Raw genomic sequence first — 25,570 nt, forward strand, 5'->3', positions numbered from 1 at the left:
AGTGACCTTTGTGTTCAAACCAAAACTGACTCAAGTGTAGAATCCAGATTCAGAAAAAACCCTCCCATCTCTGCCCTCCCTCCTTTGAAATTCAGAGGCTGGCAGTGATTAGATAGATACCACTGCAACATCTGTGGAATAAATGAAAACTATCCTTGTAATTCACTAATACCTGAAGATAGACCTCTAAATGTAAATTAACTCTGGATTCCAGACAGATTGGTATTTATTTTTGTAAAACATCTTCTATTTTGCTCAAAGCAAAATGATTTTTTAATTCAAAACTTGTCTACATTCCAGGAAAGGAGAAATGCCTGCTGTCCCATTTTACAGATGGGAAACTGTGATGTTCCTTGGCCACCCCTCCTGGGCTGGCCAGCCTTGTTCCTGTTCTCATAGGCATTCTCCTACCCCACAGTTTCCCATGCATTTAATAATGAGACATTTCCTCTGCAGAGTGCAACAATTCCAAAGGGGGTGGGGAGGGGGGATCAGCTAAAAACAGTTAATACAAAGAGTAAAACTACTCACTGATTTTGTTCCTGTGCCCAGAATGGTGGAAAATCACCTGGGGAGGAAAGAAGGTGACTTTGAACTCAGGACTGGATTTCTTCTTGGCCCTGCCCCTCACTCAGAGTTCACTTCTGGAGTTTCCTCAAAAAAACTGAAAATGGAACTCCCATTTGACCCAGTAATCCCACTCATAGGAATATATCCTAAGAAACTGGAAACACCAATCAGAAAGGATATATGCACCCCTATGTTCATAGCAGCACAATTTACAATAGCTAAGATTTGGAAACAGCCTAGGTGCCCATCAGCAGATGACTGAATCAGAAAACTATGGTACATATACACAATGGAATACTGTGCTGCCATAAAAAAGAAGGAATTCTTATCATTTGCAGCAACCTGGATGGAATTGGAGAACATTATGCTAAGTGAAATAAGCCAGTCAATGAAAGAAAAATACCACATGATCTCACACATTTATGGATAATAAAGAACATTATAAACCGATGAACAAAAAGATAGATACAGAGACAGTAAAGCATCAAACAGACTGTCAAATTACAGCGGGAAGGTTAGGGAGAAGTGGGGGAGATAAGAGATCAACTGAAGGACTTGTATGCATGCATATAAGCATAACCAATGGACGAAAAATGCTGGGGAGTGAGGGCATGTATGGGAGTGGATTGGGGGGGAGGGCAATGGTAAAATATGTACACATATAATACCTTAATAAAAAAAATGGAAGAAAAAAGAAGACAAGAGTGTCCTCCTATATAAGTTGAGGATGATGAAACACCATCCCAGCATTATTAGAAAGATAAAAAACAGCCCTAACCGGTTTGGCTCAGTGGATGGAGCGTCGGCCTGTGGACTGAAGGGTCCCATGTTCGATTCCAGTCAAGGGCATGTATTGGCTGTGGGCGCATCCCCAGTGGGGAGGTGTGCAGGAGGCAACTGATTGATGTTTCTCTCTCATCGATGTTTCTAACTCTCTATACCTTTCCCTTCCTCTCTGTAAAAAAATCAATAAAATACTTTAAAAAACAATATTTGAAGTTTTGACAGTGCCAGATGCTTATTATCCTATCTAATAAAGAGGGAATATGCTAATTGACCCTCATGCCATCGCAAAGATGGTACACCCACAGCCAATAAGGAGGGAATATGCTAACTGACTGCCACGCCCTCAAAGATGGCAGCACCCACAGCCAATAAGGAGGGAATATGCTAATTGACTGCCACACCCCAAAGATGGCGGCGCCCACAGCCACAAGATGGCAGTGCCCAGTCCCCTCAGCCCTGCTGGGGCGCCTGACTCCAGAGTCCCCCAGTCCTCTCAGCCCCCCAGGCTCCCAGGGCCAGCCCAAGGTGCAGGCAAACCTTGGATGGCAGCTGCCCAGCCGCCCAGGGCCGCCCTGAGGCACAGGCAAGCCTTGGATGGAGGGTGCCCAGCTGACACCTGAGGCGCAGGCAAGCCTCGGATGGCGGCTGCCCAGCTGCCCAGGGCCGCCCGAGGCTCAGGTAACCAGGGCTGGCCAAGGCTTGCACTGCTGGCAGTGGCAGCAGCAATGGTGTGATGGGGGCGTCGCGTTCCCCTAATCACCGGGCTGCCTCTTGCCCCTGAGGGCTCCTGGACTGTGAAAGAGGGCAGGCGGGCTGAGGGACACCCCCCACCCCCGTCCAGTGCATGAATTTTCATGCACTGGGCCTCTAGTCCTATATAATAAAGAGCTAATCCTATTTAATAAGGTGGGAATATGCTAACTGACTGTCCCACCCTCAAAGATGGTGGCACCCACAGCCACAAAATGGCGGTGCCCATTCCCCTCAGCCCCACCAGGGTGGCAGGTGCAGCAAGGCTGGGCGGGCCTGGCTGCTCCATGCCCCTGCCTCCAGAGTCCCCCAGTTCCCTCATCCTCCCAGCCACCCAGGGCTGGCCCAATGTGTAGGCAAGTTTTGGATGGCGGCTGCCCAGCTGCCCAGGGGCACCCAAGGCTCAGGTAACCAGGGCTGGCCAAGGCTTGTGCTTTTGGCAGTGGCAGCAGCAGAGGTGTGATGGGCATCGCCTTCCCCTGATTGCCAGGTTGCCTCCTGCCCCTGAGGGCTCCCAGACTGTGAGAGGGGCAGGCCGGGCTAAGGGACCCCCACTCCAGTGCATGAATTTTCATGCACCAGGCCTCTAGTATATAATAAAGAGCTAATATGCAAATGTTCATCACACCCTCATGCCATCACACAGTAACAGCTCAGATACTCAACACTAGGGAAAGAGAAATGGGGACTAGCCAGGCTGTGGCCCTGGAGAGGGACAAGCCGCCCGCCCCTCAGTCCTGGGTACCAGCGACTGTGCCTGCTCCTGTTGCCTGCCCTGGTAGAGGGACAAGCCGCACGCCAGCAGCTGGGACTGCAGCCCTGGAGAGGGATAAGCCGCCCGGCCTGCGGTCCCTGGCACCAGCGGCCTGGGCTGTGGCTGGGGAGAGGGACAAACTGTCCGCTCCATGGTTCCAGGTGCCAGTGGCTGCGCCTGTGCCTGCGGCCTGGGAGAGGGACAATCCACACACCCCATGATCCCCGCAGTCCTGGGCACCATCGGTTGTGCCTGCACCTGCGGCTGGGGAGAGGGACAAGCCGCCTGCCCCATGGTGCCTGTGGCCCGGGAGCAGGACAAGCTTCCTGCCCTGCAGTCCTGGGTGCCTGTGGCTGTGGCCCAGGCAAAGCCACCCACCCATGGTCCCCTGCAGCTTTGGCTAGCCCAGGTCCTGGGTGCCTGTGACTGGCCAAAGGGAGGGAATCTTAGGTCCCGGGTGCAGGGTGAGGCAGAGGTGGATAGGGGCAATCAGGAAGGCAGGCAGGCGAGCAGTTAGGAGCCAGTGGTCCCGGATTGTGAGAAGCAGTCGGACATCCCCTAAGGAGTCCCGGATTGGAGAAGGTGCAGGCTGGGCTGAGGGACGCCATCCCCCTCTCCACCCCCCCCCCCCACCCCCGCCGTGCATGTATTTCATACACTGGGCCTCTAGTTAGTTATAATCACAATAATCTTTGCTGTTTATTATGCTCCTTTTACAGCACATTCCACCCCCCTAGCCCCCTGTGGTATTGGGTCCTCTAGGGAGGTCTCCACCTGGGCAGACAGTGAGCTTCAAACACCAAGTCTCATGACTTGACCCACAAAAAATTATTCCTGAAATTATTCCAAGATGGAAATGAGATTCCAGTCTCAAGATCACTGCAGATCCAGATGGAGACAGCCCTTTCTACAGCAAGCAACTACAGCAGAGCCAAACTGTCTGAGACTATCCAAGGTAGATGTCCCTCACACACAGCTCAAACCCACACCTGGCCCCTGTCCTCCAAGGCTGCTCCTCCCTCTGCTCTTTGCTTCAGGCCTGGAATCTAATTCCAGAGAGTCAATCCCATTGCCAGGCACCTGGATATGCCCATCACTTACCACTGTTTAAGGGCAGCTCCCAGGTGAACATCTATTACTATACTTGGTAGTTTCACCTACTTCACCAGTAACAACTCCAATAACCGAGCACCTACTATAAGCCAAGCTATGTGCTTGGTGATTTCACTTGTTTTGCTATAGTTATTATGTTCCTCCTATATGCAGGGGCTGTGCTTGGTGATTTCTCACATATCACCCTAAGAGCAGTTACCAGTCCTTAACCACCTACTGTCTGCAGGGATCTGTGCTTACTGATTTCATTCATATGCAAAGAGATTGCTGAGTTTTGAGCACTTGCTGGATACTTCAGTGTTCTGGGTTACTTTGAAACTCAAAGTAATTGCTGTGGTGGGGATGCTAAGTTATGAACCCTCCTCTGTGATCTGCCTGCTCTATGAGGTCAGAGCTTCTGCCCTGTACTGTTTCAGTTTTGCCCATCTTGGAAGTTACCCACCACACTTTCAAACAACATGGTGAAGCTCCTCACCTGATCGGTAAAGAACTTAAACATCACCAGCACCTCCAGCTTCCCTGGTTGGAGAATGGAAATATGTACCAAACCTGTACAGCCTCGACCCATGTAGAGAAAAGGAAGGGACCATCAATTACAAAAGCTGGCTCCTCGTGAATTTGTCTATAGGGAGGGCGTGATGCTCATTTGTCTGGTGGAGCATGATGAGCAGCAAGTGGTCACCAAAATCCTTGCCCTGGAGGCCTCGGCTCACCACAAGGACCAGCAGAGATGAACCCTCTGGTGAGGCCTCTACTCCAAAAGAACTGATATTTAAATTTTATCATTTTTAGTATTAAAAGTGGTAATTTATGTTTCTTATAGAAGAATCTCCAAATTTATAGATATGTTACCATTTTGAATGAAGCTCCCTTCTTCCCAGATCCCACACTCTAAGAGTCACCATTGGTAAGAGTTTCATAAATACCTAGATAGATCCTTGACACCATTTTACATTAAAGAAATAAAGAGGAAGAGAGACGGTCTTGTTCAGTGTCTCTTGCTTTCTTCACCTAAGTCACTGTTGATATCATACCTGCCCTTCTCCTTGCTCTTTTAATATTTTCATGGCCCCTAATCCACCCTACACTTTCCCACCTGGACCAGACACACAGCTGCTAGTAGTCACAACATAGACATTCTTTGTCTGCTCTTTATGACTCAGAACCAAAAACACGATTGTTCACTGAATGTTCTTTTTTTTTAATTTAATAAATCTTTATTGTTCAGATTATTAAATTGTTCCTCTTTTTTCCTCCCATAGCTCCCCTCCACCAGGTTCCTACCCCACCCTCTACCCTTACCCTCCCCACCTGCTGTCCTCCTCCATAGGTGTACGATTTTTGTTTAGTCTCTTCCCGCACCCCCCACTCCCCTTTCCCCCCAAGAATTGTCAGTCCACTCCCTTTCTATGCCCCTGATTCTATTATACTCACCAGTTAATACTGTTAACCACTGAACATTCTTACATGTACATTTCTGTTCTGTGAATTCCTTTCCTGTCAAGTACCTTGTAGAGTGTGGAGTTTTATAGAAGGTATTCAGGGAGCAATGGAGGGGTCTTCGAAAGACGTTCTTATAATAATAACACGTGACTGGGCTAAGCTAATCAAGATAATCTGAGAAAATGTTCAAGATTTTACTGCCTACTTTACCTTATATAGCTTTTATTGTATTGAGTCTTACATTTAAGTCTTTAATCCATTTAGTATTCATACTTGTGTATGGTGTAAGGACATAGATTTGATGTTTTTGCACAAATCTGTCCAGTTTTTCTAACACCATTTATTGAATAGACTGTCTTTACTGCATTGTATGTTTTGCCTCCCTTGTAAAATATTAATTGACACAATAAGTGGGGATTGACTTCTGGGCTTTCTATTCTGTTTCAATGATCTATGTATGAGCTGATGCCAGTTCCATGCTGCTTTTATTACTAAGGCCTTGTAGTATAGTTTGATATCATGTTGCGTGGTTCCGACAACTTTGATCTTCTTTCTCAAGATTGCTGATGCTTATTCAGGATTCTAATAAAACTGTGACTGGGAAGATCGTTCCAATTGTCAAATCGGATGCCATTCTGATGTTTTCCAGTATTCAATATTCACATTCCAAAGAGAGGTTTCAGTATGAAATTGTAAGTTGTGAGGTCTCTTTTTCATTCAAAATATAATCCAAAATTTTTAACACTATCTGATGTTTCCCTCTATTATATAAATTCCAAACGAATGACCTGTAAGGATGATTTAGGATGGGGAGAATAGGGAGATGTTGTAGCCATAACACCTCAAAAGAGAATGACTGTGATATCTATGTAGCTGGGAATGAACAGAAAGGAACGGGAGATAGGAAGGAAATGAAAAAAAAAAAACACCATTTATGTTACTAATTTCAGAGTCAGTATTGCAGTCTGGAAAAAGATATCCTCTCTTTCCACATGCTGAATTCATATCAGTTTTTCATCCTGGATCTTTTCCATGAGCTAGTTAATACTACATCACTACTATTGCAATGTTTTCATTCTAATAATGGAGTATCTCTTACACAACTCAAATGTGCTATGCTTCTTCACTTCATATTACTGTCAAAAGACAATAATTTATGACATCACCAAGTTGTGACCGTAATAAACTGGCAAACAGTGAACGACTTTGGTGACATTAATAATAAACAATGAAAACAGTAACTAAAGAAATATTGACTTAGCTTTTATCTAATAGACGATATGAAGTGTACCAAATGAACTACAACTTCATATGCTCATTGTGAAATTACTTCCATTTTCAAGATATTTCTGTATAATACTAAATTCAATGAAAGCCATTCCTAAAAACCCTGAGCACATAAAAGCAACATTTCATGAGCTATGGAACAAGGAAAATATATGGCATCTTACATGAGACACAGAAATGTAAAAAGCATAGAACTGCAGTAGGAGAATCTCAGAAGAGTCATCAGATCAGGGAGAAAAAAAAACAATGTAATGTAATAGGTGCTTCACATTATAAATCTATAAGATTTATTAGTAAATCAGAAATATTTCAAAATAACCAATTTTAATCCATTATTTCCCTTTTCTTCTGAAGACATTAGTACATACATACAAACTTCCTCATTACTCCTCTTACTCCTAAATTACATTTTTATGTTACTATATTTACATATTGCATTCAGTGTAAAACAAAACGTGTACAGCTGTTATAAAAAATCAGAAAAAGGCCATGCTATTCATAGATGAACATATATATATGTATACATTATATATATATATGATAAAATGTTGTAATGATGCAGAAATAAAAAAATTGGGCTTCTAATCATATTCTTTTATTTTTTTTTAATTTTTATTGATTTCAGAGAGGGAGAGGGAGATAGAAACATCAATGATGAGAAGAATCATTGATTGGCTGCCTCCTACATGGCCCCTACTGGGGATTGAGCCCGCAACCCAGGCATATGCCCTTGACCAAAATTGAACCTGTGACCTTTCAGTCCGCAGGCTGACACTCTATCCATGGAGCCAAGCTGGCTAGTGCTGATCATATTCTTTTCTTTTTAAAAAATATATATTTTATTGATTTTTTTACAGAGAGGAAGGGAGAGGGTTAGAGAGTTAGAAACATCGATGAGAGAGAGAAACATCTATCAGCTGCCTCCTGCACACCTCCTACTGGGGATGTGCCCACAACCCAGGTACATGCCCTTGACTGGAATCAAACCCGGGACCCTTCAGTCCGCGCAGGCCGAGGTTCTATCCACCGAGACAAACTGGTTAGGGTGCTAATCATATTCTTTTAGATATTTGTTAAATTAGCATTTGCTAAGGAAAGCCCACTGGTACTGGATGGTGTCCAGCAGTTACCTAAAAGACCACAGATAAATTGGAAATAAAAGTTTATAACTCACGGAGGAAGTACACAAGATGCCTGCAGGGGCTAACACAGGCAGAGCAAGACAGGATGCAGGAAGAGAGTGGGAGTACACATAGTGTAGGCTTGTAGTAGGATCACTATGTGGAGTGCTTTGGGGTTCTCGAGCTAGGTCCAGATTGTTCAACTCAAAGCAAAACCAGCGAGGTTTGGCTAGCTCTTCAGAAATCTTACATCCAGGGCATACAAATTGAAGGCCCTGAGGCGCACAAAGACTATTGATCACCAGGACTGCTGGAAAGTTATATCAAAAACTTACACTCACTTATAACACTGTAAGCTGGTGTCTGTGTGCACTAGGGATTCATGGGAGTTCAGTTCAAAATGTTTTAGCTACACAAAATAAATGACAACACTGAAACACAACACACTTTTACATAAACCTTTACAAACAATCCCATTAGATATTTTTTGTAACCATCATAATGTCCCAGCAGATACAATGAATAAAAAGATAAATTATGGGTAAACTCTTAATACATTATTTAAGGTTTAAGGCCTGTGAGTAAATGATGTCACTCCACTGCATTACAAATAGTTACCCACAATGGTGAATAAGGTGGAAAACATTAACACTGATGGCATGTCAACACCTCATTCATTACACATCACTGTAAACATATTTCAATTACTTCATCTTTATTAATGAACACATTAAGTCCACACATAGTCTAAATAAAGCATTGCAAGAACACTGTATTTCCTCGAGTCAAAATACACATTACAACCACTCAAAGAATCATGAAATGAATTGGTATAAATCACATGAATACTTTTGATTTAAAGTCACATTTGAAAAGTGTTATTGACTTACTAGTTTCTAACGTGAATTCTCTGATATTTTACATTAATTTGCATTATCTACTTTCACACATTTTCTACTTCTTTAAATCACTTTCACGCACAAATTCTGTAGACTTTTCTGAAATGTGTATTTGGGGGACAAGATTTTCATCACTTATTTCAAAGGCATTCTCTGATATTCAGGAAGACTCTGGGTCCAGGTAAAGGGTTTGCCACATTCTTTGAAGTTTCTCTCCACTATGAATTCTCATGTGTCAATTAAGATGTAAAAGCTGAATATAGGCAATGGAGAACTTTTTTATTTGTATGGCTTCTTTTCAGTATGAATTCATTAAAGTTCAGTGAGCCTTGATAAATGGTTTAAGGTTTTGACATTCTTTATGTTTCTATCGTGTCAGTCAGCATGAATTATATGATATTGACTAAAGTTTCAACACTGGGTAAAGGCATTACCACATTCTATGCACTTGTGAGGATTCTCTGTGGTATGAATTCTCTGATATTTAATGAGGTTTGGGCAATGGTTGATGTTTTTTCCATATTCTTTAGATTGCTTCTATTCAACATGTAGTCCCCAATATTGAATAGAGCTAGAGCAAGGTTAAAGACTTTGTCATACTTCTCACATTTCTAAAGCTTCACATATATTTGGTAAGAATTGTGCACTGTAGGCTTTGCCACATACTCAACCTTCATAAGGCTTCTCTCTGATGAATCCTTCGATGTCTAGAAAGGTGCGAAGACCATGTAAAGGCTTTGCCACATTCTCCACAGATATAAGGCTTCTGTCCTAAATGAATTCTCTGATGATGGGTAAGGGTTGAACACCGGCTAAATGCTTTGCCACATTCCATACATTTATAAGGCTTCTCTCCAGTATGAATTGTCTGGTGTTTCTTAAGGCTTCCACACTCATTAAAGGCTCTGCCACATTCTGTACATTTATAAGGCTTCTCTCCAGAATGAATTAACTGATGTCGAGTCAGATGTGAGCTCGACATAAATGCTTTGCCACATTCGCTACATTTATAAGGCTGCTCTGTAGAATGAATTACCTTATGTCGACGAAGATTCACCCTCAAGGTAAAGGTTTTGCCACATTCTCTGCATTCATAAGGCTTTTCTCCAGAATGAGTTTTCTCATGTAGAGAAAGACTTAAGCTGCAGGTGAAGGCGTTGCCACATTGTTTACATATATAATGCTTCTCTCCAGTATGGATTCTCTGATGTCGAACCAGTTCTGAGCTCAAGAAAAAGGCTTTGCCACATTCTCTACATTCATAAGGCTTTACTCCAGAATGAATTATCTCATGTTTCTTAAGGTTTCCACACATGTTAAAGGCATTGCCAACATCTGTACATTTATAGTGCTTCTCTCTAGTATGAATTACCTGATGTCGAATGAGACTTGACCTGTGGTTAAAGGCTTTGCCACATTCTTTACATTTATAAGGCCTCTCTCCATTATGAATTCTCTGATGTGAAATAACATTTGCCTGCCACCTAAAGGCTTTATCACATTGTTTGCATTTGTAAGGCTTCTCTGCAGTATGGATTTCCTTATGTATATTTAACTTAGAAGACTGACTAAACACTTTCATGTAGTGATTACACCGGAAAGACTCCTCCGGAGTATTTCTACGTTCAGTAAGATTTGATGATTGGTTGAAAGACTTGGCACATTTGCGATATCTTTCTGTCTTCTCTACAGTATGATTATTCTGACATAAAACCATATTTGAGCTTTTATCACAGACTTTTGGACATTTATAATTGTTCTGTGGAAGCAGAGTTCCCTGATGGTTGTTAGAATTTGACCCTTGGTTAATGTTTTGCTGAGATTCATTGCATTGATTACTTCTCTCTTCATTATGTGAACTCTGGTAATCATTGAAGAGATAAAATCTTTTAATGAGGGCTCTAATATCATTGCACATATAAAGTTGTTTCCCATTACCTATTCTGATACCTATCTACATCCTCCCACATTTACAAAAAAGTATACACTCTGAAACACAGGTAAATATTTCTCCATGAAAGAATAATGGAAACTTCTTTGAGGGATTTGAAAAACTAATTTATAATTTTTACCTTCATTTTAAAAAGACCTACATTTTTTTTAGCAATATTTGAAAATTTAATCAAATCCTGCATTACATCATTCACAAAATTATTTGCACAACGAACTAGCTGACTTCTCTGATATTCCAAATTTTACTTTAGGGAATATGCATTTATTTATTTATTTATTTATTTATTTATTTATCTATTCACTTCTTTATTCATTTTAATCCTCACCTGAAGACATGATTATTGATATTTACAGAGAGTGAAAGCGGGAGAGAGGAAAAAAGAGAGTAAAGAACATCGATCAATGGCCTCCTGCATGCAACCAGACCAGGAATCGCACCCACAACATTCATTATACAGGGCAAAATTCCAACCAACCATGCCACACTAACCACAGCAGAAAATATGTTTTTATTTTTTTGGTCTTTATGTTCAGAGAGCCATTGCTCTGCCAACGTAGCTGATGAAAAGTAGATATTTTCAAGATTTTTTTTCCAAGATGTTTTATATACTCAATCTCCCTAGGCAACAAGGATTTTATTAAGGGTAATTGCCCCACTTTGATTATATCCATCAGAACATACTTTTTTTTTTCTCTTCATATTCCCTTACCCATTATAAAACTTCCATTAAGTGTAAATTCTCAATGCCACATGTGGTAGATCTTACCTGTAGCATTTTCTGGAATGAATCTTCTACGTCTGACTTTGAAAACAAACCCTGGGTGACTTGAGAAGACAGAGCTGAAATATAGCAAATTAAGTATGAAACACTACACTCAAGTAAATATTCTTTAAATTCTAATGTATAGAATTAATCGGTGTAAGAAGACCTCAGTGAGATGGCAGAATAGGTAGCAAAACAACTTTCTTCCTCCATGGAGATGTTAAATGACCCAAATACCTTCTAAATTGCTTCAGAAGCCAGTTCGAGGACCACAATACTCACCAGAAAGCACAAAATAAAAAAGTCATTATCAAAGAGGAAATCAAGTTACCTACATTTGCCTACAATACCTACTACCCTTTGTGACATACTACAAAATAACTGTGGGATAACTCCCAATTCTCAGCTTCTTCTCAGAATAGAAATCAATGTGTACTGTGTCTCCAGTAGTCTGGATTTTTCACAACTGCCTGAGGAACTTGTTTCTCTTTTGAATGACACAGATTTAAAGGAAATGTTAATACACTGTGAATGCGAATGACACAGATTTAAAGGAAAGATTAATATACTGTGAATGCATTATGGTGGCTACTAAGAAGGTAAGAGAATAATTGTTCAAACACCAGAGAGACTGCAATGCTGAAGAAAGACATCAGAAATGGGAAGATGTGAAATCAAAATATGTTTTAAACGGGGAAGTTACAAAACACACACACACACACACACACACACACACACACACACACACACACACTAGCTTCTGGTCAAGATGGCAGCAAACAAAAGCCCTAGGCCAGACGGATTCACAAGGAAGTTTAACCATATATTCAAGGAAGAACTGACACCTGTACTCAAACTATTCCACAAAATTCAAGAGGTAGGATCACTTCCAAACTCTTTCTATGAGGCCACCATCACCCTAATTCCAAACCCAGATAAAGACATGACAAAGAAAGAGAACTACAGACCAATACCCCTGATGGATATAGATGCTAAAATCCTCAACAAAATTTTAGCAACCCGGATCCAGCAATACATTAAAAAGATCATTCATCATGACCAAGTGGGATTTATTCTAGGGATGAAAGGCTGGTACCATCAATAAATGTGACACAGCACATAAACAGATTGCAAGACAAAAATCACATGATCAGATCAATCGATGCAGAAAAAGCATTCAACAAAATCCACCACCCTTTTTTGATAAAAACTCAGCAAAGTGGGAATAGAGGGAACATATCTCCAAATAATAAAGGCCATATATGACAAACCGACAGCCAACATCATACTCAATAGGCAAAAAATAAAAACATTTCCCTTAAGAACCAGAAGACTTTGCCTCTTTCACCACTCTTGTTTAACATAGTTCTGGAAGTCCTGGCCATAGTGATCAGACAAGAAGAAATAAAAGGCATCTAAAGTGGAAAGGAGGAAGTAAAACTCTCATTATTCACAGTTGACATGATACTGTACATAGAAATCCCTAAATACTCCATCAAAAAATTACTAGATTAAAAAAAAAAACTACTATATTTAATAAATGAATTAAAAAACATAGCAGGATACAAATTTAACATGGAAAAATCTATTTCATTTTAATAAACCAATAGTGAACTCTCAGAAAGAGAAACTAAAATAACAATCCCATTTACTATTGCAACAACAAAAAAATTAAGATACTTAGGAATAAACTTAACCAAGGAAGTAAAAGTCCTGTACTTGAAAAACTAAAGGACATTGAAAAAAGAGGTAGAGGAAGATATAAATATGTGGAAGAATATACCATGTTCATCGATTGGTAGAATCAACATCATTAAAATATCCATACTACTCAAACAATCTCCAGATTCAATGCAAATAAAATACCAAGGGCATATTTCACAGACCTCGAACCAAAACTTCCAAAATTAAATGGAACCAAAAAGACCCTGAAGTGCGGCAGCAATCTTGAGAAAGAAGAAAAAGTTGGAGGAATCACAATACCAGATATCAAGTTATACTACAAAGCCATTGTACTCAAAACAGACTGATACTGGCACAAGTGGACATACAGAAAGCCAAGAGACATGAAAAATGTTAAAAGTCACTAATCATTTGAGAAATGCATGTCAAAACAACAATGGCATATAACCTCACACCAGTCAGAATGGCTATCATCAACAAATTAACCAATGACAAGTGTTGGCGAGGTTGTGGAGGAAAAGGGAACCCTAGTGCACTGCTGGTAGGAATGCAGACTGGTGCAGCCACTGTGGAAAATAGTATGCAGTGAGTTTCCCCAAAAATTAAAAATGGAACTCCCATTTGATCCAGTCATTTCACTTCTAGGAATATATCCTCAGAAACCTGAAACACTCATCAGAAAGAACATAGCACTCTTATACTCATAGCAGTACAATTTACAATAGCAAAGACTTAGAAACAGCCTAAGTGCCCATCAGCAGAGGAGTGGATAAAAAACTATGGTACATTTATACAATGGAATACCATGAGGTAATAAAAAAGAAAGAACTCCTACCATTTGCAACAGCATAGTTGAACCTGGAGAGTATTATGCTAAGTGAAATAATCCAGTCAGAGAAAGTACCACATGATTTCACTCATATGTGGAATTTAATGAACCAAATAAACTGATGATTAAAAATAGACCCAGAGTCATAGAGCATAAACAGACTTTTGAACCCCAGAGAGAAGGCAGGAGACGGTGGGTAGGAAGAGATCAACCAATGAACTTGTATGCATATAAGCTAAGGTGACCAGACGTCCCGCTTTTGGCGGGACAGTCCCGATTTTTAACAATTTGCCTGATTTTTGGAAAGAATGCACAACAAGCTAGGGAACGGCGGGAGAAGGGAATATACGGTTTTCGACGGCCATGTGGCTATTTAGCCAGGATATGAGTTTTATATTATTTTTGTTAATTTTATAATGTTAAACTTTAATAATAACAAATAATTGTTGAGAACTGATTATCGAGAACTGCTTATCAAAGTTCGCATTGTTGATCAGTTGTTAGAATTCGACCACCATTGTTTGGACTTAATGAACAATGGCATTTTTTGGGATTGGCAATGACGAAAACATTTTGTAACTGTCTCTCAGATGATACACATCGTACTGCGTGCTAGTAAGCTAGTTAAACAAGTGATGTCATTACAAATCAGCTATTCAGATAATTTAGGTAAGTTATTTATTTATTTATTTATTTATTTCATAAATACATAAATTTTCTTGAATTTAGCAGACAGTACTCGTATTATTTATATTTTATAGTGGCGGCAAAAACTCTAGCGCCGGCCTTGAAAGTGACACGACTTACGTTACGGCAAATTCAGAGGAAAAATAATACAAGTTAGTATTGTTATTATTTAGAAAGAAATATAGGATTAAAATAATTTTTAAAATATAGTTACTTTATAACAATCAAATTAATTTAATTTATAAACTAACAATAAAATATGTTCATGTAATTATGTACCTACTTACTGTGTTTTTAAGCAATATGTATATAATAATTTATAATATAATTTTACTATTTTTGCGTTCTATGAAAATTTTTGTTGCTCCATATAGACCAAATTTTTAATCAAGGACACCTCCCCCCACTCCCCCCCCCCCCCCCCCCCCCCCCGTCAATGGTGTCCCACTTTACCAATGTTAAAATCTGGTCACCTTAATATATGCATAACCTGTCGGCACAGACAATGGGGTGGTGAGGTCTTGTGGGGAAGGATGGGAGCGGGCTGGAAGAGGTTAATGGGGGAAAAAAGGAGAACCTATGTAATACTTTCAACAGTAAAGGTAAAAAGAAAGAAAAGATGGCAGTGTAGGTAATTTCGGTACTGGCATCCTCCCACAACCACATAAAATATACAACTAAACCATAATTCAGAAATGTCAGAGACCTGCTGACTGAATGAAGTTTTCAAACTAAGGATATAAAGAAGAACCTTCACTGAGACTAGTGCCAGGGGCAAAGTCACATCTGCTAATAATTACCTGACAAAGATCTCAAATAAACCAACATAAAGGGGAAATACTGCAAAATATAGAAAACATAAAAAACTAAATATTATCATCAAAACTATGCATGGGAAAAATAAAATGGGACAGAAAGCGTAAGAAAAAACACATATATTGGGAGCTGAAGAGCACAGTACCTGAATTTAAATATGCAATAGAACTATCAGCATCAGACTTGATCAAACAGAAGGGGAAATAAGACAACCTGGACACCTATCTCTAGTGTTCCTGGTCTGTGAGAGCTAAATTCTGGTATCTCAACTGCTTCCCTCACAAATTAATTACATGAGACATAAAAGATTAAAAATAAATACACCTCACCCACATATACCCTCTCAAAAATCATTTCCACTGAAGCCAAGCTTCTCAAACCATAGTTTAAGGTCCGGCTTCCTCTGTCAACCTTGGCCTCTCATCTGGGTCATCTGCTTCCTTCATTCCCACCTACCTGGGTGGATGGATACTGTTCTTTTTCTCTTCAACTTCCAGGGCTCCTTCATGTGCTCCAAAAAGGTGACCAGGTCTGGCTTAGACACAGCAAGACCTGTTTATAAGAAAAAGGAACGGGAATTTTAAAGGAGATTCTCCAATTTCAAATATACACTGAGCTCAAGTGAGAAGACGGGACATTGTAGAATATCAGAATAGTCTAGAAAAAGTGTCCCCAAAATATTATTTTCTAATGTCACATTTATCATACCAGAGACTACATTTAAAGTTTTCAGATTCTAATTTCCACTTGCAAGTACACCAGCAAAACTCCAAGTTCTTTCCTTAATAACATGGATCTGAAATTATATCATAAAAAGCAGAAGCTACAAGCAGACACTGTACTAATGAAAGAAACAAAACCCTGCAGGTGGAGGAAAAATTCTGGAAGGAAGTGATCCTCACCCAGGAATACCAGGTTCCTGTAGTTCTGCAACATCACATCCATGTACAGTTTCCGCTGAGCTGGGTCCAGGCATGCCCACTCCTCCTGAGAGAATTCTATGGCCACATCATTGAAGGTCAACTGTCCCTGAAATTAAAAGAAAAAACAAACAAACATTACTCAAGTGACCATGGGCGGAGGTCATAATGTCACCCAATAAGAAAAAAGTTCTACTGAACTTTTGTTTTTGGTTTTTGTTAATTCTCAACCGAGGTTATTTTTCCATTGATTTTTAGAGAGACTGGAAGGGAGGGGGAGAGACAAAGAGAAACACATGGATGGATTGTCTCCAGCATGTGGCTGACCCAGGGCCTGGGATCAAGCCTGCAACCAAGGTATGTGCCCTTGACTGGAATCAAACCAGAAACCCTTCAGTCTACAGTCTAGAGCTCTATCCACTGAGCCAAATCGGCTAGTGCTGAACTGATTTGAGCCAGGAAAATATCCTGAGTTATCCAATAACATCACTTTGACACTAATATTCTCTAATGTATTTTGAGAAAGAAGGATGGCATATGATCCACAAAACCAAAGTTGAAGCTTTACTTTTCTAGAAGACAAATTTTAAAAATAGCCCAGCTGTCATGGCTCAGTGGTGAGCATCAATCTATGAACCACAAGGTCATGGTTCAATTCCCAGTCAGGGCACATGCCCGGGTTGCAGGCTTGATTCCCAGGGTGGGGCATGCAGGAGGCAGCCAATCAATTTGGTTCTGATTGGTTGGTTTATATGCCAGTCAGTGTCAGAAGCTCTGCCTCCTAGGCAGCCATTGGTTCTTTACAGCACCCACATTTGATTCTGATCAAATCTCACTCATCATTGATTTTCTATCTCTATCATCCTTTCCCACCCTCTCTAAAATCAACAAAAATGTTTTTAAAAAAATAATGATCCTAATATATAAAAACCCTGGGTCGTAACGACCAATAACAACTGAGGCTCGACCAACCGGAAGTCAGTCCTACAGTCAGCACTAACTGCTGAGGGGGTTTCCAATCTGGGCCAGAGAGAGGCCTGAAGAGAGAAGCAGGGACTTCAGGCCTGATCCATTGCCTCTGTGGAAGCTTTTGATCAGCACTAGCCTCTCTCTTTCTCTCCCAGTCTGGCCAGCAGCCGCACCTCCTTTTCTCTCCAGACCTCCACCAGGGCAGCTGATCAGCCCCACCTTTCTGATCAGGCCCTGTTGATAGGCTCAGAGACGCTGACTGGCATAGGAACCAATCAGAACCAAATGTGTGTGCTGTGAAGAACCAATGGCTGCCTAGGAGGTGGAGCTTTTGACGTTAATTGGCATAAGAAACAACCAATCAGAATCAAATGTGGGTGCTGTAAAGAACCAATGGCTGCCTAGGAGGCAGAGCTTCTGACACTGACTGGCATATAAACCAACCAATCAGAACCAAATTGGCCAGCAGAGGAGGGCAGTTGGGGGTAACGAGGCAGGGAGGGAGGGCAGTTGGAGGCTATCAGGCAGGCAGGCAGGTGAGCAGTTAGGAGACAGCAGTCCCAAATTGCGAGAGGGATGTCCGACTGCCAGTTTAGGCCCGATCCCTGCCCAATCCCACAGGGATCAGGCCTAAACCGGCAGTCAGACATCCCTTAAGGGGTCCCCAATTGGAAAGGGTGCAGGCTGGGCTGAGGGAAACCCCCGCTCCGTGCATGAATTCTGTGCACCGGACCTTTAGTAATAAATAAAAGCATCAACACAGGAATATTCATTTTTGAGTGCTTTGTTTGAATCACAGAGGATCAAGTATACCAGTATATATTTATTTGTTAGGTGGAGAAGTCATTCTGAGTGACAACTATAAAGTAATTGTAAAATTTTAAGGATTTCTGGGGTGGGGACTGAGTTTCCACATGTTTAACTAACTCATGTATGACTATGGATGCCAATGTGTCTGGTTCATATGTTGCATTTTACATAGCACAGAAGAAAACACAGGAAAACAATTCATATATAAGATTTGGAACAGTTTTATGGAATTTACAAATCTCATTGATTAGTAAGCCTAACGGCCACAGTCCTTGTTTAATATATTGTTCTAACAGTTTTATACATATTAATCAATCTCAAAAGTAATCAAAGAACAATAATATTATTCTTCCTTTTTCAAAAAATAAGTTTTTGTTGATTAGAAAGAGAGTAAAAGGTAGAGAGATAGAAACATCAATGAGCTGACTCATGCATGCCCCCTACCAAGGATTGAACCAGGGCATGTGCCCTGACTGGGAACTGAAGCAGTGACCTCTCAGGGTCACCACTCAACCAACTGAACCATGGCAATTGTTCCTTTTTTATGAAAAAATTTTGTAAAACATCCAGCAATTGGTAGAGCCTGGGCGTTATTCCAAACTTTACCTGGAATTTGTCAAACGGAACAAAGACCAACTCACAGACACAACCCTCATGACTGTACACAGCTGTTGTAATTGTAAAGAATAGAAACAAGAAGGTAAGAAAGAAGAGCTCAACGTTAGCATTTTCTGCAAAAACCAAGACATACAAATGGAAATAATGTACACACTGAATGCAATACAAAATAAAATTTTCATGTCAACAAATTACCCTGAAATAAAATCAAGTTTATTAGCTGGTTAGATTCAGTGGATAGAGCATCAGCCTGTGGACTGAAGGGTCCCAGGTTCGATGCCTGGGTTGCAGGCTCAATCCCCAGAAGAGGGTGTGCAGGAGGCAGCAGATCCATGATTCTCTCTCATCATTGATGTTTCTATCTCTCTCCCTCTCCCTTCCTCTCTGAAATCAATAAATATATATTTTTTAATAATTTAACTCTGTAGTTCAGAAATTTGGCAGAGAATACCTACACCAAGTGAAAATCAGGTGCAAAGGAAATCACAGTGGGGACTGAAGCACAGGAAAGGACACATCACTAACATCAGCTTATACAGATTTCAATCCACATACCTCCCAGACTCTGTACATCGAACAGTGCATTTAAAGCAGTGGTCCCAATATGGGGCAATTTGATTTTAAGGGGGGCAATTCAAGAATGAGTTAACAATGAATTTTTTGCATTTCTTATGGTCCTAGGGGCCTCATATAGAGTATATGAATATAATACTCAAGTGTACCAGTATATATTTGTTAGGGAGAGAAGTCATTCTGAGTGACAACTATAAAGTTCTTGTAAAAGTTTAAGGATTTCTGGGGTGGGGCCTGAAACTTTATTTGCTATTTTGAAACTTTGCTATTTTTCATATCACTTCATATTATTAGTATTTTTAACAATTCCTTAGTGATTTCTTCCTCAGTATTTCAACTGTCCTTTCATTCTTTTATTTTTCTCTTTCATGGATGCCATGTTCTTTGGAAGCTTGTTTAGACCAAGTTAATGACCTTTTAGGCTTCCTCCACGAGAATAGAAGTTCACTTTTTGAATAATAAGAATTATATGTCACAGGAGGGGTATCAGGATTTTAGAGATGCTTAGGTGGGGCATAGCCAAAAAAGTTTGGAAACCACTGATTTCAAGAATAATTATTTCTGTCCAGCTGGCATGGAACAGTGGTTGAGTGTCGACATATGAACCATTAGGTCACAGTTTGATTCCTGGTTAGGAATCCCCAGTGTGGGGGTCATGCAAGAGACAGCCTATCGATGATTCTCTCTCACCATTATTTCTATCTCTCTCCCCCTCTCCCTTCCTCTCTCAAATCAATAAAAATATATATATTTTTTTAAAGTAATTCCTTCTTATCAATGTAGTGAGCAAGTCTCTTGAAACGATTTTTCTTTCAGAACCATCTGATCTAGTCAAGGCTTGGTTAAATGTGCATTGTCTCAATCCTGTTCTAAAGAGCAGATGTTGCAGCCATACGAAGTCTAAAACCTACATTTCCCATCTACGCTTCACACCTCATCTCTATAGGGATCTTGGATATCAATGCCTTCCCATGTTGGTCTGTCACACACAATGTTTTCAAAAGTTGAAGGCAGGGGTTCAAACCATGGCACCCAAGATGTGCTTCAATGGTAGGTAGATTATGTTGAGCTGAAGACACCAAGACCCTGTGGGCTCAAGAGAAGCTTCTGCTCTCCCCCTGAACTACCCAGAAGAATTTAAATTAGGAGCCTGGCCCAGGATAAGTGTTAAAACCAATGACTTTTTACCTATCTAGGTGGTAGGCAAACTAATACTCCCTGAACATATGATCTCCGGTCAAAGATCTTCTGAAGTCCCAAAGTGCATTACCTCATCCCAGGCTCAGAATGTCTCAGATACCAAATTTCCCTTTCAGTCTCTGAACCTCTCTTGCATGTGGGGTCTCTGACTCTGTCATGTGTGTGGAGCTCCCATACATATCACCTCTATCTGATTAGGCCAGCTGAGAGAACCTTGAAGGTAGAAGAAAGTATCTTCCTCCCACACAATGGCCATTAACGTATGGTGAGATTCCTATGGGGGACCTGGATGGACACAACAAACAGAAAGCTGTGGACAAAAACCCAGAGGTAGCTGACTTTGCTGACTTTATCTCCCTCCTAAAGGCCTGCTTCCTTGCAGATGTTGAAACTGCTGACGTACTTGAGCAGTTGATGAAGGCTTGACCGCTGCATGACCTTCCTGGGGTGGCTCTAGTGAACTACACTGCCACCTTTCCCTCACAGGGCAGGCACTACCAGGTAACCCAATTGGAAAAGCAAGTAACCACCAGCAGGCCTTTTCAAACCACCCTCCTATGTGTCCCAAGCTTATTAGGGCCGCCAAGCAGAGCCAGCCCCTGAGTCAGCTCAGAGGACCTTCCTTTCTTCTGTGTCGTCTCCCTCATCCTTTAGCAAAAGCCTAAGAAAATATGCCCAGAAATTTCTCTGGTAGCTCCTCCTGAATTCTATCTTGGAGAACCCAAAACCCCAAATGACAGTAACATTTTAAAGAAGGAACTTGGGCCCTGCCGTTCTCAGTGGTGAGAGCGTCTGCCCCAGACAGAAGGGATGCGGGTTAGATTCCAGGTTAAGGGCACTTACCTTGGTGGCAGGTTCCCCAACACCAGGAGGGACGCATGTGGGAGGCAACCAGTCCACATGTTTCTTTCAAGTAGATGTTTCTCTCTCTCTCTCTCCCCCTCCTTATTCCCTTCCATTCTCTCTAGAAATCAGTGTGTGTGTGTGTGTGTGGTGTGGGGGGGGGGGGGGTTTGGCAGAGAATATATCCTATCATGACGATTAAAAAAAAAAAAAAAAAAGAGGAAACTTGGACAGCCATAAGAAAAAAAAGTTAGTAGTTGAAAACAAACTCCCTTTGGCAGGATCATCAGAAATAGAGAAGCAAAGGTCCGCACCACCTACATCCATGAACTTTAGAAGGAAAAGCAGACCCAGAACTGAGCCAAGACAGAGCGTTTACCTGAGAAGCAGCCATACTGTCCTCTTCCTCCTCCTGCTCTGGGTTGTGTTCTCAGGCGACTTTATGTGGACCAATCACACCTGCATCTTGAGGCCATGCCGTGCTGCCACCACACTCACAGACAGGACTTGAAATGCTGAAAAATGTCACACTCCCCTGCTTTTTGTCACAGGAGAGATTAAGAAACAATGAGCCCTGCTGACGACGCCTTGCCATGCTCGCAGTCAGCAGCTGTGCGTCGCTGCAGGTTGCCTAGGACCAAAGCAGAGAGGGTCGGACCTGCATTGCCACCATGTGCCCACCATCCAGATATCATTGCTGACGTGTACACATAAGGAACTGTTTGACATTGAAACGGGGACTCAGAACTTTTGGACATTGAAATTGGGACTCAAACATTTTTTGTTATTATATGTTTATTTTCTAGTCTGCAGAGGCAAGATTTTTTAAAGGAAAGAAATGGGGGGAAAAATAGATACAGAGGCAAAGAAGCATTGAACAGACTGCTAAACTACAGCGGGAAGGCAGGGGAGGTGGGGAGGGGTGTGTGTGGGCTGTAAGAGATCAACCAAAGGACTTGTACGCATGCATATAAGCGTAACCAATGGATACAAGACACTGGGGGGCGGGAGGGCAGGTGAGGGCATGTACTGGGGGGTAGGGGAGGCCAGGGGGTGGTCAATGGGGGGAAAAAAAGGAGACATATGTACCACTATTTGTAATACTTCAAACAATTAAAAAAAGTATAAACAAACAAAACAAAACAAACAAAAGAAACAATGAGCCCTAGCCGGTTTGGCTCAGTGGATAGAGCGTTGGTCTGCGGGCTGAAGGGTCCCAGATTCAATTCTGGCCAAGGGCACGTGCCTGGGTTGCAGGCTCGATCCCCAGTAGGGGGCGTGCAGAAGGCAGCTGATCAATGATTCTCTCATCATTGATGTTTCTATCTCTCTCTCCCTCTCCCTTCCTCTCTGAAATCAATACAAATATAAAGGAAAAAAAAAGAAACAATGAGATGCTACATGAAGACCAAACTAAGTTTTCCTCTCCTGTCTTCCCTTGCTCTCTCATCCCACAAATGTGCACAATTTCCAACCCAGCAATGAGAATGTGGGCTGCACTTCTGTTCCTCCCAAATTCAAAAGAGAGCCCTGTTACCTCCCACGGGACCAAAGCCTGCTCTCAACTCTCATAAATGCAGCACCAGGGCAGATAGCGCTTCTGATAAATACTAGCCTCGTTTTGAAACCAAATGACCCAACCCACCTGAGATTTGAGTAGTGTGAGGGCTTGGGGCTGGAACGTCCGGATTGCAGTCTCCCAGGGTGGATTCCTAGAGGTGGGCTTGTCCTTGAATGGGCATGGCCAGATCCTTGGACACTGTGCCGATGCACCAGGGGAGAAGAAACCGATGTGGTGGCAACAGGGTTGCCCTCAGTATCCTTCCCAAACTACCCCGACCCCAGTCCTTCGCCCAGTCCCCTCCCATAGGACACATGTATAACAGGACAACATATTCCCTGATGCCGTCCACAGGTGCATGGAGCTTCAAACCCTAAGGGACCAGGAGCAGAAAAGTGTTTCCATCACAGCTTTGTTTGAAAATGAACGAAAGGAGCGTAGTCTAGAAGACTGTCACTGTATGAGATTGCTCATACGCCATTCATGTTCACTTTCTCCAGTTAACCCCCAAATACAAAGCAGCCGGGCTTCGGTTCCCTCTTTCATCCTAAGGCCTTATTTCATTTCACTGTCCCCAGCTTTTAATAAGCATACTCTCAAAGCCACCTGGACTCACGTTGTGAAAAGAACCCACACACTACTAGACCCCGACGGGTAACATTGGGACACCCCGACATCTCACGGAAACGTGTGCCCTTCCTTGGCATCTGGCCTTTTAGTAACTAAATGGAGAGTTGTGGAGGAGTCTCCGAAAGAACGTGTGTGGGGGGGAGCGGGGGGGGGGGGACGGGAGGGGGCTGTAGAAGAGTCGCGAGGCTGAAGGAGGGGCGCAGCGGGTTTGAGTCCATCTCCCAAGACTTTAACTGGCCTGGGGTGGGAAGGCTCTCCCGCGGAAGGTTTTAGGCAGGAAAACTAAGCGCGGGCGGGCGGGGTGCAGTGGCCCCAAGAAGGAAAGTCCACAGGCAGGGCGGACGCAGAAAGAGTTTAACCAGAAACTAACGCGGAAACCTCAACGCAAAAGTGAAACAGGAATTTGGGGGAGGGAGGGGAAGGCAGGTTTTAGGAAATTTTAGAAATTAAGGGGACCATGGAGGAAGCACAGGGCTGCAGAGCAGCAGAAGGTATATTTCCATAGAATAGGGAAACTGAAAAGCTGCCACAGGTACATTTCCATAGAATGAGGGAGCTGGGAACAGCAAAAGGTCTATATTTACAAAATAGAAGGAAGCCCTTCATCCAGAAGGAGAGAAGAAAGCCCAAAGGGAACAGAAAAACAATAAGGAAGAGGGGAGGGGAAGGGGAGAGAGAGAACTTCACGTGTCCCACTTGAGGTGCTAGGGGAATAGTGACCAATCAGAGGGGATATCAAAGCACCAGGATCTGCCGCTTTACAAGCCACAGGGAAAAGGAACTCAGGGGGACCCTCCCCCTCTCCCCACGTGGAGTCTGTACTTGGTCTTCCATAAATCTCCACCTTTGCTATACCACTTTCTGCCCGTGGATTCACTCTTCGATTCCAGCGGACGAAGAATCCGGGGTCCAGTCCAGGGGAACACCACGTGTTCCCATCCAAAAATTCCGTTTCCAAAGCAAAGCCCTAAGGGTTCCAAGCCTTTCACCGGGACGCGAGACTCACCGCCCTGGGAGACGCGGGTTTGGGGATTTCAAGGTCCGTGGTTCCTCTGTATAGGACGTTGGGTGGAGATGCTCAGGGTTAAAAGATAAAGACCAAGCATCGCAGTTACCTCCCCTCTGCCTTAGCCGCTTCCGGGAGTGCGAGACACCGGATGTGCGCGCCGGGCGGCACCGGGGGCAGGGGCGGGGCCGGACCCTGCCGGCGACCGGCGGGGCTCCAAGCGTAAGGTGACCAGATCGTCCCGCTTTTGGCGGGACAGTCCCCGATTTTTAACAATTTGTCCCGCGTCCCACGGCGTTTTAAAAAAGTCCCTAATCTTTCCAAAAATAGGGACTTTTTTAAAACGCCGTGGGATGCGGGACAAATTGTTAAAAATCGGGACTGTCCCGCCAAAAGCGGGACGATCTGGTCACCTTATCAAGCGGCCAGGGAGGTGGAGACCGGGGTGGGAGGGGAGGGGCGGGCCGGGGGGGGGGCGTGAGCACGTGCGGGAGGGGCGGAGCCGTCCTACCCCGAAAGGCGCACCCAGGAGAGGGGAGGGCGCGGCTGCGCCTGGGGCGGGCGAGGGGGCGGAGTGTTGGGATGAGGTGTCGACGAACTGGCTTGGCCTCAGCAAAAGTGGTGCCCACGCCCGTGGGAGAGTGCCGCAGGGCGGGTGGAAGAGTGTGGCAGGGTCCGGAAAAGAAAGTGGTGGAACGGGGCCCAGAGCCGCCTGATGGCAGGAGGGTGGAGCCGAGCCCCCAGAATGTTGGCCAGGGTCCGCTCCGCCGGGGATTACGGCTGGGCCACGGCTCCAGTCCTGGGTCTGAGTTTGTATTTTTCGATTTCTCAACTTGCTCAATTTCTTTTGTGCCCTGTGAAGCAGGGCTATTTCCTGCCCATTTTAAGTTGATGTTTCTAACAGTGTAATGTAACATTGAGAGTCCTGTGGGCCACTTACGTTGAAAGTTAAATTGTCCCAAAAAAAAGAAAGAAAAAGTTAAAT

The 25,570-nt window shown here is 42.8% G+C and overlaps 1 protein-coding gene across 5 annotated transcripts; it reads right to left on the minus strand.

The window, feature by feature from the left end:
- Positions 1-427: 427 nt before the first annotated feature.
- Positions 428-24,709, minus strand: LOC103285821 (KRAB domain-containing protein 5-like). Of its 5 annotated transcripts, none has more exons than XM_054724430.1 (6): positions 24,586-24,709; positions 21,768-21,923; positions 16,358-16,484; positions 15,912-16,007; positions 11,444-11,517; positions 428-568 (listed from the first exon to the last, which is right to left on the minus strand). In XM_054724430.1, exons 2-6 carry the CDS (start codon positions 21,780-21,782, stop codon positions 524-526), a joined length of 357 nt encoding a protein of 118 aa, XP_054580405.1. In that variant the 5' UTR covers positions 21,783-21,923; positions 24,586-24,709; the 3' UTR covers positions 428-523. The 5 variants fall into 5 exon arrangements, with proteins under 5 accessions (XP_054580405.1, XP_054580403.1, XP_054580406.1 ...); XM_054724428.1 differs by lacking the exon at positions 428-568 and adding an exon at positions 8,336-10,584; XM_054724431.1 differs by lacking the exon at positions 428-568 and adding an exon at positions 11,014-11,295.
- Between the last annotated feature and the right edge of the window lie 861 nt (positions 24,710-25,570).

Source organism: Eptesicus fuscus, chromosome 12 (assembly GCF_027574615.1).
Source record: "Eptesicus fuscus isolate TK198812 chromosome 12, DD_ASM_mEF_20220401, whole genome shotgun sequence".
Taxonomy (NCBI): Eukaryota; Metazoa; Chordata; class Mammalia; order Chiroptera; family Vespertilionidae; genus Eptesicus; species Eptesicus fuscus.